General features: G+C 35.4%; 1 protein-coding gene across 3 annotated transcripts in view; it reads left to right on the forward strand.

Annotated features, from left to right (window-relative positions):
- DPP10 (dipeptidyl peptidase like 10) overlaps positions 1-18,184 on the forward strand; it is a 1,389,594-nt gene that overhangs the window by 1,331,010 nt on the left and 40,400 nt on the right. For all 3 annotated transcript variants that reach the window (XM_044242601.1, XM_044242600.1, XM_044242602.1), the window contains exons 14-17: positions 2,438-2,529; positions 2,922-2,969; positions 6,193-6,314; positions 6,815-6,862. In XM_044242601.1, coding sequence (XP_044098536.1) covers positions 2,438-2,529; positions 2,922-2,969; positions 6,193-6,314; positions 6,815-6,862 — 310 coding nt within the window. The remainder of the gene's footprint in view (positions 1-2,437; positions 2,530-2,921; positions 2,970-6,192; positions 6,315-6,814; positions 6,863-18,184) is intronic.

The following is an 18,184-nucleotide window of genomic DNA, read 5'->3' on the forward strand; positions in this document are numbered from 1 at the left end:
TCTCTTCTAAAAAGGCCCAGCACTAATAACACTATAGAGTAGTATGAGCACACATAACCCTGTATCTTTAAATACCATAATCCAACTCCATGGAGAAATTATTGCTTACAGTTGGAGGTAGAGGAAGTAAAATATCTACGAACATGTGATTGTAAACATGGAAGTGCTCAAAGACCAATGTAAGCATTTCCAAAGAATAGAAAGGTTAACTTGAAGGAGTCCCTGCTAACCTCATTTTGACAATTTCAGCATCATAAAGAGTAACAACAGTAATGGAATGTAACATTGTATTAAACATGCTTAAGTGTATAGTAATATGAAGAGTAGGAAGAAAGAGAATGGGAGTAAACACAAGGAGAAAGAGTAGAAGTTGTTTTTACAGAAGTATGCCACCTAATAAATATAAAAGTGATGTTAGAATTAGAAAATTACTTTGAGATGGTAATTTATTCAGAGAAAGGTCATGAATGGATGCCAAACCTACTGAGTGAAGTTAATGGAGACAAAGGTATTCACATAATGTTCAAGTATCCATCCCGCTTTTAATTATAAAGCAGAATGTATTTTTCCAATGACTATATCCCACAGTTACCATGTAAATGGCATTGTCATGAGAGGGAAGATATGTAATGGTATGTTTCCTAATATGAAGCAAAAGAGGTATCTGATATCACTTCTGTAATATTTTTGCTAAAAATATTGAGCCTAAATTAAAGCATAAGAAAACAATCAGACAAATCCAAAATGCTGAATATTCTATAAGACCACTGGACCAGGAGTCTAAAAAATGGCCAATGTTGTAGAAATCAAAAAGGACAAATGTTTTTCTTTGAGACTATAGAGATGACAATCCAATATGATACGTAAACCTTGACTGAGACATCTGTTTTATCTAAATATATAAATTATGTATTTAGATACATTTAAACGTGAAATACATTATATATGTATATAGAAAGTTATTTGGGTTACTTGGGGCTCTTCTGGAATTTAGGGTATAGACTACATATTTAGATGAGTTAATGTTAATATATATAGGTATGATATGTGACTTGCTTACATGTTAAGATAGTCTTAATTTTGAGACATAGTATTTAAGGCAAAAGTGTCCTGATATTTGCAGCTCACTTTTAAATGATTCAGCAAACAACAAAAGAGGGAGGGGCAAATATCCAACAGGTTGACTTTTGGTGAGTCTCCGTGATGATCTTATGAGTATTTGCGTACTTTTCATTCGGCCTTTCTGTAGGTTTGAGTATTTTCTCAATAAAAAGAAAATGAATAGGGGCATAGAGCTATCTTGATGTTAACGGCTTGCCAAAAGACAACATTGATCAAGCCTCCGGTATCCCCGCACCTTGTAGGCCCTCTTTAGCATATGAAAACTCCGTTGAAACTTCCCTTCCCCTCACCTTCCCCCCACCACAGGGTACATAATCTGCCATCCCTCACAACCCGGGGCAGCAACTCTTTCTGCCCAGTCCCTGTGCTTTAATAAACCACCATTTTGCACCAAAAAAAAAGAGTGATATGATTTCAAGCTCATTAATTTGACAAAAGAAAAGAAGTCCCAGGAAATTAATGTTGGTAAGGAAGGGATAAAGACGTGGAGCAATGAAAACACGTATTGACTGTAACACAGTAGACTGTAAATAGAGATAAAGTTGGAAAATATTTTGTCACAACCTGGTTGGGTAAAAGACATGTGTACTAATGGCCAATCCCCCTTCCTGGTGTTGTCTCAAGGAAACCCTGCCATGTGCATGAAGAGACTGCAATAAAATTGTTTATAGGCAACTTGTTCTTAAGAGCAAATATTTGTAAATGCTCAACTGTCAGTAAAACATAAATTTTGCTATATTCATATAAAATACAATTTACAGTGAAATCAAACTATGGCTACAAACATCAATATGAATTAATCTCAGCAATGAGTTATTGTGGGAAAATAGTAAATCTTAAAGTGATTAATATGCTCTAGAAATCGAAAGTATTATATGATTTCATATAATAGGATATGTAATATACTATATGCAATATACTATTATATGATATATTTAGAATAAAGTTTGTTCTGCAGTGTTTTATTTAAAGCTGTCCAAACTGCACAGTTGCCAGTCATTTGAGATGAGAGTTACCAAAGTCCTGTGTCTGTACCAAATGCAAGATGACATCCTGTGTCAAAATGATGTAGAGGAAGGCTTCACCTAGAGGGGTTTTCTGAATGGTTTTCCTACAGTATAGTAGAAAAGGCTCTATCCTACCTTGGTCAATGTTTGCAGGAATGTGTGTGCATTCTTGAGACTGAAAACAAGAAACTGAATGTTAGCTGAGAATTACAGAATTAAAAGTGACACAGGCAGTCAGTACTTTTGTGTTGACCAGAGAGATGCTGTTTAAATAAAAAAGAAAATCAATATTTTCTATTTCTTTGCAGAGTAAAAGTGAGCAAATTACCGTGCGGCATCTGACATCAGGAAACTGGGAAGTGATAAAGATCTTGGCATACGATGAAACTACTCAAAAAATGTGAGTGTTTTTGGTTCTCTGGTCAGGTTGGAAGCTAGGGCTTGTCGAATGCAATCTTTTCTGCCAGATTTATGTTTTGCTTACTGTGGTCCTAGTCCAGACAACCTGGCTATGTAAAGAGCAACTTTTTCTTTAAAGATTCTCCCTATCCATCACCCAGAGACATACTTGCACAGAAACGTGCACAGACCCACAGACAGAGATCACGGAAAAGTGTGACATGATGATATTTTGAGAAAAAAAGCTGTGTTTCCCAAATGGACCCAAGTTCTGTGGTTGAATAATAGAACAGCTCTTGCCTGTTCTTTGACAGTTTGAAAATTCAAGTGAAAACTCAGCCTGGCAAAAATTGATCTGTGCCTGATGTTTTTGTTGTTTTCTTTCCTGGGCAGTTACTTTCTGAGCACAGAGTCTTCTCCCAGAGGGAGGCAGCTGTACAGGTAAGCAAGGTGCAAGGACTGCCCTGAACAGGTTGATTTCTCAATGGCCATCTACACAGCTTTATGATAGGATGGAAAAATCTGAAGCTTCTTTTTGACATGACGAAACCTCACACTCTTGGTCCAGTCTCTCAGCTCTGAACCTTTGTGAGCCTGAAGGGTTGGACCTGAAGACCATCTAGCTGTTCCTTCTTTTTTTTCTCACCTGCTTGCAGTCTCAAAATACCATTTTTGTGTTACTGTTTTAAGGCTTGCTTCTCTCAACACACATCATCTCTACACACATCTCTCTCTACACACATCATAGGCATTTACATATTTTCCTCAGTGGACTTTTCTACTGCTAAGGCTCATTTTGAATTTTCAGTGCATTGAAATTGTACACTGGTAATTTTCCCCCAAACTAAATAAAACCACTGTGAACACTTAGAAGAGTAGATCAAGGGAAAGTGTTTCTCCTCCCCTCCCCCATAGTGTATAAAACCTAGTAAGATTGTCACTGAAGCCAGGAATGCTCATTGCTTAAAGAAAGCAGTAGATGGGAAATGTTTTCATCTGCCCAATTTTCCCAGATGGAAAGTTGTATTCATAAAACGTACTTAAGGTCATACCTATTTAGTATTAAAATGTTTCTTCACTTGGAAAGCTTTCACCAGGACCTCACAAGAATGACTTTTATTTTTGTCTGGTAAGCAACTTATTAATTCTAGACTTTACATACACTTTCTGATTTCCATTTCACAGATTCATTTTTAAAGTGTCAAAACTGCCAAGGCATATTCTCAGTAGAAATTCATCATGTTTGAAGAAGTGTCACCACTGATTCCTACCCAGTAGCCTAGACTTTCCTCTGAAAGTAAAAATGCATGTTTAAAACACCCTAAACTCCCTTTAATTCACCACATACACTTACTTATGCATAAATTGCTTTCATCTGAAACAAACATCTCATTTTTTATCACCTCTCCCAGTATGTAATTTCTGTGTTCATTTTTTGGGTGTATTTTGTTTTTTCTCTTAAGAGTCCAGAACCCATATTCTCAAAGACTATGAGAAAAGGAAAAATAGCTTTTTATTTAAAGAGACTAATTCTAGTTTCGGTTTAGAGTTTTTGATTAAAGTACTGATTACTTTTTTTTTTTTTTTTTTGGTGACCGGAAGCCTGTCTTGAAACATATACTCTGAGCCATTTTTTAAGGTCCTGAAACCACTTCATCAAAGTTTTATTTCTCTTATATTATGAAACTCTTAAAAGAAAAGTGACAGAAGCTTAGACTTGGCCATTTTCAACCAATGGAACTATCTCAATCTCCCTTCCCTTTATTAGCCCAAAATGTGATCTGAATCAAAATGACTTCTTAGATTTGTGTGCTTGTCTTTACTTTCTAGTGACTGAGGCAGAATAGTCAGCCTAGCTATGAACTGTACTAGTGGAGTAGGCTGTTAGAAAGAAAATGTAGTACCAATAAATTTCCCCTTAAATAGCTCAGCAAATGCCAGTTGGCTTGACTGTTAGATAATGTTAATGTTTAACCCAGAAAACTCAATCATTGTCTTGTCCAGGTCATAAAAATAATGACTGGTTGACTAAATTTATGGGATGAGATCCCTTCTGCAGAATCACAACTGCAGACAGACAGTTTAGAATTTTGTCCCAAAATGGGCATTTATTTCAGTAATTTCATAATCTAATGAGAAACGACCAACAAATCTCTGGGGAGCTTGAATCTGAAAAATTATATGAAGGTATGTAAGTAGCTATGGACAACTGGCATGCATTCTTATCCTCTCTGTGGAGATGGTTACAAAACACTGAATATAATTAATGATATTGACCTATATACTTAAAAATGATTAAAATGACAAATGCTATGGTGTGTGTGTGTGTGTATGAGGGTACATACACATACATAGCAATTTTAAAGAGAAAATAATCAGGTATGACTACCTTGTAAGTTATCATAAAGGTGAAACTGGTTAATGTGTTTAATTGCCTTGACCGATGAAGGAAGATCTGGGGTTATAATGAGCTCAGAATGTTTCAAATGTGAAATTTTGAGTTTATGAACTATACTTCACATTGATCCTTAATTGCTTCTTGTGCTTTTGTTGCCTGTGTCAATACACCTGTTCCCAGCCCCATGTATGCAGCTTACTGCACATCAAAATGATTAAGGTTCATTTACAAATGTATAGCCAAAATCCTATTTCATTTCCAAATGAAATTGAGAATATTTTGTCTTAAGCTTAAGAAACAGGGCGCCTGGGTGGCTCAGTGGGTTAAGCCGCTGCCTTCGGCTCAGGTCATGATCTCAGGGTCCTGGGATCGAGTCCCACATCGGGCTCTCTGCTCAGCAGGGGCCTGCTTCCCTTCCCCTCTCTCTGCCTGCCTCTCTGCCTACTCTGATCTCTCTCTGTCAAATAAATAAATAAAATATTAAAAAAAAAAAAAGAAGAAACAGCTTAAGACACAGCTTCACCAATATTTTCATCTGTTGGCATAATTTACAGTTCATCTTTATTTATAAAATAAATGATTCTATATAGGAAATTTAACCCTAAGTAAATATCTCAAACACTCTAATCTTAAGAATCTATGTAAAATAAATGATTGCTTTTCTCTTTAACTACTTCTCTGATGTCTCAAAATATGTATGATAATTAATGCTAAATTATCATACAAAAATTACTTTCCTTTACCAAAAATTTCAGTGCAAGTATTTAAGGCAAGTTTTCAGTGCATCTGTTTAGTGGGAAAAATTTGACACAGATACCTAATTCTATTGTTGAGGTTGATTCTTTGCATAGCTTGTGAAAACATGTATTGGCTCTTTCAACTAATATTTACTGATGGCGAGTTTATGCTAGTTTCTGTGGGCAATTCCTTTTACAAGTTTTTAAAGGAGTATCTGTAGAGAAAAGGCAGGTAAGAATAAATTACATTGAGTCCTGTGGAAATCAGTTTATTTATAAACATGCATATATATATATACTTTATAAATATCTAGGCATACATGATTTTATTATAGAGAAGAAAAATGTGTATGTTTTAACATTAGTAATGGAAATGGACTTTGCATTTATACAGTAAGTCATCATTTACAGGGAACTGCAATGTAAGTAATGCTGGAGCTCCTCAGTTTATGTTAATCCTTAAATATTGATGCCACACATTCAAGTACCTGGAATAGTACCGTTTCTAATTTTCTTTTTCTTTCCCCAGTGCATCTACTGAAGGACTGTTGAATCGTCAATGCATTTCATGTAATTTTATGAAAGAACAATGTACATATTTTGATGCCAGTTTCAGTCCTATGAATCAACATTTCTTACTGCTCTGTAAAGGTAACACATGATTTCTGATGAAATTTATTTGATCAGTACCTATTACTATCATGAGTAACTTTTCTCTAGCTATATGATTTGATATTCTAAATTTATGTATTCACTAAATTATAAATTATGAATTTACAAGCTATGAATTGTATCTTCATTTAGAAAATAAAATTGGGAGTCAACATTTATTCCTGATCAAGAAAGGCTGTTTGAGAGCAAATGTTTTAAAAAAGTGAATAAACATATTTACATCAGCAAAGTCCTGCTAAACTAATTTATATAGTCTTTAGAAAAAACTTCTTAAAATAATGGCTTGGTTGTTAAGAGATTTAGGATCTATAGAAATTTAATTGCCCAGTTACCTGGTTTCTGTTTCATTGTTTTAACTATGAAATGCTTCAATTTGGAAAAAAAAAATAACTCTTTCATGTAGCCTTTCCAATAATGATTACTTAGATGTATTTAAAATATTTATACATTATTTTTTTATACATGTTTTTAAAATCCAGGCCCAGGTGTCCCAGTGGTCAGTCTACACAGCATGGAAAACCCAGCAAGTAAGTACACAAACATGAAAATGTGGGATAGTCATGGGGGTCACTGGTCTTAGGTATTACTTATTCTCAATGTCATATTCTTACAAAACCTTTTTCAAAGGAGTTTCCACCATGGAGCAGGATGTGTAGATGCCATCAGTTTGACTGTTTGAGCAAGTGATTTGAGCCGTGTTACAGCCACAATTGGATCACACATGCCTGGAACAGGGTGTCTACTGTTACCTAATCTGAAGGAGGACTGGTTGATGAGGCTCATTTAGGTACACTTCAGCCTATGGGCCTCTTACTGTTCTGGCTCATTTTTTTCCTTGGCCTCATGTAGATTATTCCTCCAATGCTTTTTGTGTACTTTTGGGAAAAATATGAAAAGTATGTTATATGTTCTCTATCCTATTTGTTCCAGATATCCAGGGCTTCCTAGTTTTATGTATTCATTTATTCTTTTATGTATTTAACTATTCATCATCTATGAAGTTTGGGTGGACACTGCTAGTAAAATATGGTCAGTGTGTTTATGAAATTATAGTAGAATACGTAAGTAAATACAGGGTTGAGGTAATCATAAAAATGAATAGCCAGATTGCTTCTTGCCTTCTTTTCTTCCTATGTTTCTTTGGCTTTTTTCAATTTTATTCAATCAATACTCTTATGCTCTAATGATTTATATTAGGCTACCATGATCTAATAAATTAGGCTTGTATTTATGAACTCTGAACACCACCGACATAGTTAATTTTATTATCCTCTTTTAAAGAAGAGGAAACTGAGTCACAGGGAAGTTAAATAACTTGCTTAATTAATACTAATAGGTAGCAGAGCCAGGAATCATGAGAAGTAGTCTGACTCCAAAATAGGATTTGTAATTGATGAAGGTAGGTTGGAGGAGGGGTTCCTACAGGATCAGCCAAGAGGGTCCTTGGCTTCACAAAGGATAGAAATCAAATGTGAGTTGGAGAAAATGAAAACAGAGTTTAAGAATAGCAGACAGAGTGTCTAGGAGACTTAGAAAGGAGAATGAGTCTCATCAGTGCTTGGGATCAGAGATTTATTTTAGAAAAGGATCTAGGGTGTGTGTTCCTTTAGGAAACCAGGGTAGGCTCAATTAAAGTTGATAACAGGTGAGTAACAGATGTTATTTCATGAATTATCGAAGGTAGAAAGTATTGATGCCAGTGTCAGCGGAAGTTTGTGGGAAGCAAACTTCCTGGAACACGTTTCGGATCCAGCTCTTCTTAGAGGTCATTACATGCTTGGGGCCTAGGACAAAACTCAGAGAATGATTCACTTTCCTGCTTTCCTCTTGAAGTGAGAACATAGTTTCTTTGGCTTGTTCAAAGGCAAAATATAGAAATGGGGCCTAGCAGAAAAACAGAGACCTAGCCTTTCTAAAATGGATTCCCTCCAGCTTCCCTCCCTCATTATCACTACCATAAGATGGCATCTTATTCTGTTGTTTTTTTGTCTTTCACATCCTGTATTTAAGTAGTTTTACTTAGATGTATAGACTTAACTAAGATGCAGGCATAAGACTGTAATGTTGAAGGACAATGTTATTTTTAGACAACAGAGTAAGACCATTGATACTCTTCAAATACCAATATATGGAGACTTCCTCCTGTTCTAGAAAAAAAGAAAGTGCTAAATTTGTAATGGGGTTTTGTGTGGTTGGAAATAGGTGAGTACATTGTTCAGTTTCTACTTAACAGTATAAACCTTAAAAGAGGTTGTGGTGAGCAAATTAAATGTATTTAGTATTAAAAGCAATAGTAACAATAAAACAGTATATTGGATAAAACAGAAGGTTGGATTTTATAGATTAAAAGATCAGTATATTAAAAAAATAGTATACAAAATGAGTTCATTATAAACCTTTTGTGAGATGTGAAACAAGTTAATATCTCATAGGGTCAATTTCCTTGTAGGCAAATTAGCAAATGAATTTTTAATGAAGATGAGATATATTTGCAACATAGGATGCACTAAATAAATGGAAACTACTTGTGTTATATTGCATATTATGCCAAAATAATTTTTTTAAAAATTCCAATCTGATTTTAATTAACTTTTTTTCTACTGTTGTTTCCTAGTAATTTCTGCTGCAAATAATGAAATATTTTCTAATTTTCCCACTTATAAGCATCATCTCAGCATCCAGAAAAACAGAAGTGAGCAGTGGCCCGGTGCTTAATTTTCTTTTTTGAAAGACATTCAGGTTCCAGTAAATCTTCTGGTTAATGAATTATGGATTAATCTTTGTTAATGAATTAATTGGAACACATTTGGGGGCCACATGAAGTAGAATAGGTATAAAAAAGAAATTTAAAAAAGAAAAATGAAAATATTTAACCTGGACACCTTTAAACCCAATAGTTATCGGAGAAATGCAGAGTAAAACATTGGAATTTGAGAAACAAGGCAGAGGATCACAGGGGATGAGAGGAAAAAAATGAAACAAGATGAAACCAAAGAGGGAGACAAACCATAAGAGACTCTTAATTTCAGGAAACAAACTGAGTCTTGCTAGAGTGGAGGGGGGTGGGGGGTTGGGGTGGCTGGGTGATGGACATTTGGGAGGGTGTGTGCTAGGGTGAGTGCTGTGAATTGTGTAAGACTGATGACTCACAGATCTGTACCCCTGAAACAAATAATACATTATATGTTAATAACAAGTAAGTAGAATCTAAAAAAAAAATTTTAAGCTATAGTTACAAGTGATTAAGGAGTCCAAATGTTTATGCCACTCCAACAAAACTGAAAATGCATCTAAAACTTTCAAAAAGTAATACAGATGTTAAAATTCTTGCATTTGGCTCACAGCCCTCCAGGTGATTTTTGTTCTTGAGTATTTGCCTTATGTTCTACAATGAACAAGTATTACTTTTTTTCCATATATTACTTTTTTAATGAAAAAGAAATCCTTCATTAAAATGCTCAGTGAGTTGAGACAAGGTATAAATATGAAAAATTTTACTTTAATATTTCAAAAGCCATTTGTCTCATATCATTACCATTTGCTTTCTCCTTAATTTTGCATATATGCTTTGTTTCCTTTTTCTCCATCCCATCTCTTGTTCTCATTCCCCTTTACTTCTTTTTTTCTCTCTTCTCTCTTCCTCTCCATTTCTTCTGTTTTGTTTTCATTTTCTTCTCTTTTCTGTTCCATGTTTAAAACTGTGCCTTAACATTTCTTCCTCTTCACACTGTTTCACCAAAAAAAAAATGTGTATTACATGTTTTGCAAATTTATCATGGGAAAAAAACCTCTCTGCTGTTAATATTTTCAAAATGGCTTTACTATATTTCCTTTGCTTAAAAAGAATTTATTTCCCTATGACCATGGATTGCTTTTTTTCCCCAAGAATAAATGAGTAGCCTTTGATTTAGAAGTAAAAATTTCTCAGCTGCCCCTCTATTCATGTCATTAGTTTACATGTAATTAGGTTTATTTTTTGCCACTGACATTTGATAATTAAGAGAAACCATGAGAAATTATTAATATATTATACTCAGATTGGTGCCTCTGGCTGTATGCATTTGTTCAACTGTCAGTTAGTCAAATTATTCATTTATTTAAAAAAAAAAAAAGCCAGCCAACAAGATGACCTGTAATTAGAGGTATAAAGGTAAAAATTTACTAAGATTTATTCTTCAAAAAACTGTCTTCATTGTAGTTAGTAAATATCAAGTGACAGTGGCTTCCTGCATTTTTATGATAGTTCTTAGGTTATAAATGCTGAGTCTTTAATGAAAGTATACAGAGTTTAGGTATTCACATTCTAAATTTTATAACCAAATGTTTAGGATCAGTTCCTTGAAAATACAGGATTTGGATAACCTGAAACTTCTTACATTTTAGGGACAGAATAAACCTCTGACAACATCTAATTTCCCAAATTTGTATTGTAGAGGATGACACTTATTTACAAAAAATGTGGTTTGGTGTGCCTGAAATCACATATAGAATTTAGAGTACACGGCAGGAGAATGTTAGATGGTTCTAAAAGAATATGGTAATTTCTCTAACAGAAATGGACATAATTGCAAGAGAGCAAGTCAGTAGAAAGGCAAAAGAATGTGAATGTACTAAAAAGAAGACATGAAATATTTAAACTTGCAAGATAAAGGTTATCCCATGTGGCTGGAACAAAACATTTAAGAAAAAAAAAAAAAAAAAAGGAAGGGATATAGGTGATAGGGGCAAGCTAAGGAGTTTCAATTTAACAGTGGATTATCGGTGATAAGCCACTGATAATTAAAAAAATAAATTTGTGATCTGGCCATGGAATAACTGAAGTAAAAACAGCCTGTTGCCATAAAGTGAGGTTGAGAAAACTGGATAAAATATATTAAAAAAACCCCAATTTTCAAGCATTGTGACAGTAGTCAAGATGGGACTCTCATTCCTGGAAGAAGGGAGACAACTGAGATTAATGTTTTAATTGCTCTGGCTTTCTGGCTGGAATCATTTTAGGAATTTCAGTGCAATGAGGAACAATCCAAGAAGACTGTAATGGTATCTCAGAGTCAGAGTCTCAGAGTCAGAATGAGAATGGCCATTGGAGTTCAGAAAGTTTGAAGCTTTTGGAATGTTGAAAACATGGACAAATACACTGGAGAGGAGGAGAAATCTTAATAGGGCTTCAGGAAATCATCCCGAGTCTACTGCAAAAAAACCCTAGCTCAGCATGTAAATGACAAAGGACACAGCTTAAAGAGCGCTGGCATGTGCTGAAAGCGCCAACCAGGGAGAATACTGGAATGTGTAGGAGATAGCCCACCAGAGTCATGCCTTTGTAGCAGAGCTACACTAGCCACACAGTAGAAATCACCCAAACCTACACAAAATAAGATATTTTTAAAAGCCTTAAAATGATTTAGCTGGCCTGTAGATAGCCTATACACTTACTGGAACAAAATCCAACAATTTTCAAAATAACAGAACAAAATCCACAAAATACTGTAAGTCACAATGGGTCAAAATCCAGTAAAACATTACTGGGTGTGTGAGGAAGCAAGGAAGTGAGGAAGGAAGGGAGGAAGAAAATGTGATTCATAACTGGGAAAAAAAGCTGCTGTGAATAAAGAGAGACTCAGAAAAGAGAGAGATGGAACCTTCTGACAAATACAGTCAACCAGCTATTATAAATGTGATTTTGAAATGAATGAATATGGTGTGAATATAAATGGAATATTTTAAAAAGGAACTTGAACTTTAGTATTGGAAATAAAAATTCCACTGGAAAAGATCAAAGCAAATTAGACACTATAGAAAAAGATCAGTGAACTTGAAACTTTATCAATAGAAACTTTCAGAAATAGAAAAAGAATAAAAGAAATGAACAGAGCCTAAGTTAATGCAAGTCTATATATATGTGCGTGTATACACATAGACACACACATACAATGTTTTTACTTAGAGTCAGAAGGGGAGGCACGTAAGAAATATTTGATGAAATCCAATATTTGGTCAAATCCAAGTAAGATAAAACATATAAAATTGCTCAAAAACCTCAAGTGAAATGTATCCCAATAGAAAAGGTAATTTAGAAATGTATCCCAATAGAAACGGCAATTTAAAAACAAAGCAAATTAAACCTTAAGTCACCAAAAATAAAAGGACCACTATATATCCAAACATTATATAAATGGTAGTCAAGAATTACTGCAAAGGTCTTATCAGAAAATAAATAAATAAATAGATAGATAGATAGATAGATAGATAAATAAATAAGAAAAGGAAAGACAAATAGAGCAAAATCTTTAAAATGATGATGGAAGAATTCCAGAGAAGACGGCAGGATAAGACAACCCTAAGCACAGTGCATCTCAGGGGTACAGCTAGGTAGCATTCACATCAGTGTAAATAACCCAGAAAATGACAGGAAGACCAGGAGAACAAATTCCACAACTAAAGGGATCCATGGGACTATCTGTGGGTAGGAAGGAGGGATGCTGCTGGAATGGAGAGGGGAGAGAAACATTCTCATACATGGGAATTTGTCTTCCCTGTGTGGGCTCTCCAAACATTTGGCTTTGAAAGCCAGAGGGGCTGAATTTCCACTACAACCAATGGGATGAAAAACCTGAAACTGTAAAAATTAGTGGGCTCAACTCTGGGAGGGCTGAGGGCAAGAGGAAACTGAGTCCTGACCCTTAAAGAGATAGCACAACAAACAGCCTGCAGAGATATAGCACAGAAGCAGTAGTTTGAAAAATGTTTGGGGCATCAGAAGGGAGCTTTCTTTACTCATCTCATGAGTGTGACTGAAGGGCAGGGATCTTGAGACTTCTTCAGAAACAAAGGAGCTGGTAGGCACCATCACCTACTCCCACCTCCCAGCACAAACACAGGGACATGTACAGGAATCAGAGAAGCTCAGACACTTGCTCCTTGCTAACACTGCATGTTCTGCATCTCCCTAACCCCTGCACTTCAGATCTGCACTCTCCAGCAAGGCAGGCCTTAATCCTAGTAAATGCAGTCCCCGCCCCCAAGTTTGTGGACCTTGCCCTTAGCAAAGCCAACCCCTCCAAAATGCTCTTAGCCAGAGACCCTGCAAAGAGGTGCTGCAAGCCTAGCAATGTGTAAGCAACCCCAACAGGGGCCAGAATCACAACTAGTGACACAGGAATGGGGGAACATAACCACACACACCATTCCAGCTGTGGACCCAGCAGTGGGAAAGAGACAGAGAGCTGGTCTGACTGCAGTCCCCATGCACAAAAGCTTCTCAGGGGACAAAACAGGTAAGCATCCTGAAGTTTGGTGCTACTGTTATCTCTGGCAAATGGTTGGTCAGACACAACTCAAGCCCAAAGCAGCTGGAGAATGGCCCAATAACAGAAAAGAGCCCAAACACTGCCCTCAACAGGCAAAGAGAGCCATTGCAGATGACTAGACTTAAGGAAAAAGCTACTCAACAACAAGAGCCGGGCATGCACAACACACACAGGAATCACCCCTCAGGTGTCAGGGGAAGTGGGGACACTGCAGTATAGGACCTCCTTCATAAGGCAGGAGACATAGCTGACTTTCCTAGCATATAGAAACATACACAAAGATTTAGACAAAATGAGAAATTAGAAAAGGAAGTAGGTCTTTGAAAAGAACAAAATCACAACAAATGACCTAACTGAAATAGACACAAGTAATATACCCAATAGAGAATTTAAGGTAATAACCTTAAAGATATTTACTGGACCTGAGAAAAGAGTAGAAGATATCATTAAGAAACTTAAAGAGAAAACATAGGAAAAAAAATACAATCAGATAGGAACTCAACAAATGGAATTAAAAATACACTAGTTGGAATAAACAGTAAACTATAGAAAGAAGAATGGATCACTGACCCAGAGGACAGAGAAACTGAAAGCAATAAAATTAAGCAGGTGAGAAAAAAAAGTTACACCAAACAAGAACAAACTTAACATCAAATGTAACAGCATTCACATTATTAAGTATCCCAGGAATAGAGAGAAAGTAAATGGTACAGAAAATTTATCTGAAGGAACAGATGAAAACTTCCCAAATCTAGGGAAGGAAACAGACATCCAGAATCAAGAGGCACAAACCGCCCCCTTTGAACTAAATCCAAGAAGGTCCACAACAAGATACAAACTAACTGAAATGGCAAAAAATAGCAATAAAGAGAATATTAAAAGCAACAAGAGAAAAGAAAACAGTTTTATACAGGAGAAACCCCATAAAGTTATCACCTAATTTTTCAGCAAGAAACTTTGCAGGTCAGAGGGGAGTGACACTATGTACTCAAATGTTCAAAGGAAAAAAAAAATTGCAGAAAAAATGCTCTATCCAGGGAGGCTAGCATTAAGATTAAAAGGTGATGGGGCGCCTGGGTGGCTCAGTGGGTTAAGCCGCTGCCTTCGGCTCAGGTCATGATCTCAGGGTCCTGGGATCGAGTCCCGCATCAGGCTCCATGCTCAGCAGGGAGCCTGCTTCCTCCTCTCTCTCTCTGCCTGCCTCTCTGCCTATTAAAAAAAAAAAAAAAAAAGCTTAAAAGGTGATATAAAGAGTTTCCCAGGAGGTAGTTCTTTGAAAAGACTGATAAAATTGATAAAGCTATAGTAGTACTCATCAAAATCAATAAATCAATAAGCAAATAAATACATTGAGGACTTAAAATCAGAAATGAAAGAGAAATAACTGATAACCATAAATATAAAAAGGATTAGAGAATATTAAAGATTACATGCCACCAAATAGGACAACCTAGAGGAAATACATGAATTCCTAGAAATATATAATCTCCCATAACTGCATCAGGAAGAAATTGAAAATTTGAACATACCAAAAACCAGCAATGAAACTGAATCACTAATCAAAAAACTCCAAACAAAAGTCCAGAACCAGACAGCTTTACAGGTGAATTGTACCGAACACTTAAAGAAATTTCTCTCAAACTATTCTAAAACCCAAACAAACAAAAACAAAACAAACAAACAAAAACAAGCAAAAAAAACCACAAAAAACAAAAAACAAAACAAAAAAACAAAAAACACACACACAGAGGAGGAAGGAAATCTGCTTAGCTTCATTCCATAAGGTGAGCATTTCATGAGGCTAGCATTATCCTGACACCAAAACTAGATAAACAGTACAAAAAAAAAAAAAAAAAAAAAAAAAGAATTATGGGCCAACATCGCTGATGACCATAGATGCAGAACTCCTCAACAAAACACTAGCCAATCAAATCCAACAATATATTAAAAAAATGATCAAGTGGGTTTTACTGCCAGGATGCATGGGTAATTCAACAATCACAAAGTTATCAATGTTAAACATCACAAAGATACAGGATAAAAACCATATCATTTCAATAGATGTAGAAAAAGCATTTGACAAAGTACAATGTATAGAAACCCTCAACAAAGTAGGTTTAAAGGGAACCTGAACATAATAAAGGCATTATATGAAAACCTCACATCATATATGAAAAACTAGCCTTATCTGAAAAACTAACATTATCCTCAATGATGAAAAACTGGGAGCAGTTTCCCTAAGATCAGAAACAAGACAGGGAGGTCCATTCCCACCACTTTTATTCAAGATAATACTGCAAATCCTAGCTACAGCAATCAGACAAAAAGATGAAAAACATCCATATTGGTAAGGAAGAAGTAAAATGTTCACTATTTGCAGATGACATGATACTACATACAGAAAACCCAACACCCCACCAAAAACTACTAGAACTGTTAAATGAATTTAAGGTTGCAGACAGAAAATCAATATACAGAAATCTGTTCCATTTCTATACACTACAATAAAGCAGCAAAGAGAAATTAAATAAGCAATCCCACTTAAAAATGCACCCAAAATAATAAAAGTCATAGAATAAAATGAACCAAGAATGTGAAACACCTGTACTCTGAAAACCATAAGACACTGATGAAAGAAATTGAAGAAGACACAAAGAAATGGAAAGATATTCCATGCTCATGGATTGGAAGAACAAATATTGTTAAAATGTCCATACTACCCAAAGCAGTCTGCAGATTTAATGAAACTCCAGAGCTAGGGGAAATGCAGCACATAGGATTCACAGCCTTTTCCCCATGATTCTTCAGTGTTTCACAGTTAAATTTTTTAAGTTTTGTTTTTAAATTTTTTTTTAAATTTTCCTCTTTCCTATTTTAACCTTTTTAAACTTTTATCAATACATTTTTACAAATCTTTTAAAATTTTCATTGTTATAGTCATATTCTATCCCTTCATTGTATTTAACCTTACTTTTTGTATACATATAAGTTTTTCTTTAAAATTTGGGGATACAGTTTCTTACAACAGATCAAAATACACCCTAAAACAAAGCCATATGCTTTGTTCTCGTCTCCACCCTGATCACGTTTTTTCTTTCTTTTTTCAAACAACTTATCTTACCGATTTCTTTTTTAGAATCTTTTTCCAATTTTCATCTTTATAATCATATTCCATCCCCTCATTGTGTTTACCCTTATTTTTGGGTGTGTGTTTATTTTTTCTTTCTTAAAAATCTGGGGAGGCAGGGGCACCTGGGTGGCTCAGTGGGTTAAGCCTCTGCCTTCGGCTCAGGTCATGATCTCAGGATCCTGGGATCGAGTCCCGCATCCCTGCTGAGCAGGGAGCCTGCTTCCCCCTCTCCCTCTGCTGCTCCTCCCATTTGTGCTCTCTCTCCTCCTCTCACTGTCAAATAAATAAATTCTTAAAAAAAAAAGTGGGAGGAGGCAGTTTCTTATAACAGACCAAAACACACCCTAAATTAAGTGAGTGAGTGTGTGTGTGTGTGTGTTTCCTTCCTACTCTCTCCTCTGCTCGGTTTCAGCTCTCTTCTGATTTGGTTAGTGTACATTTTTCTATGGTCATTGCTACACTTTTAGTATTTTGTTATCTCATTCATCTATTCTTATCTAGATAAAATGACAAGGTGGAAAAACTCACCTCAAAAAAAAAAAAAAAAAAGGAAAGAAAAGAAAAGAAAAGAAAAAGAGGCAGTACTGATGGCTAAGTAGCTAATCATTATAGAAATTAGTAAGATGTCAGAACCAGAATTCAGAATAATGATTATCAAGGTGCTAGCTGGGTCTGAAGAAAAGCACAGAAGATACTAGAGAATCCTTTTCTGGAGAAATAAAATCCCTTTCTGGAGAAATAAAACGACTAAACTCTAACCATGTTGAAATTTAAAAAGCTATTAATGAGGTGTAATAAAAAATGGAGGCTCTTACTGCTAGGATAAATGAAGCAGAAGGGAGAATTAGTGATATGGAAGATCAAATGGTGGAAAATAAAAAAGCTGAAAAAAAGAAAAAACTACTGGACCACGAGGAGAGAATTCAAGAAATAAGTGATACCATAAGATGAGACAATATTAGAATAATTGGGATCCAGAAGAAGAAGAAAGGGGGGTCAGAAGGTATACTCCAATAAATTATAGCAGAGAATTTCCTTAATTCGGGAAGGGAACAAGAATCAAAATCCAGGAGGCACAGAGAACCCCCCCCTCAAAATAAAAATCAGTAAAAATAGGTCAACACCCCATCCTCTATTAAAACTTACAAGTCTCAGTGACAAAGAAAAATTCCTGAAAGCAGGTTGGAGACAAGAGATACATAACATACAATGGCAGAAATAACAGACTGGCAGAAGACCTGGAAGGCCAAAAACGGATGGCATGATATATTCAGAGCACTAAACGAGAAACATACGCAGCCAACAATACTATATCTACCTAGGCTGTCAATGAATATAGAAGGAGAGATTAAAAAAAAAAAACCAAACAAAAAAACCCTTCCAGGACAAACAACAACTAAAAGAATTTGCAA

The sequence above is a fragment of the Neovison vison genome, chromosome 3 (assembly GCF_020171115.1).
Source record: "Neovison vison isolate M4711 chromosome 3, ASM_NN_V1, whole genome shotgun sequence".
NCBI lineage: Eukaryota > Metazoa > Chordata > Mammalia > Carnivora > Mustelidae > Neogale > Neogale vison.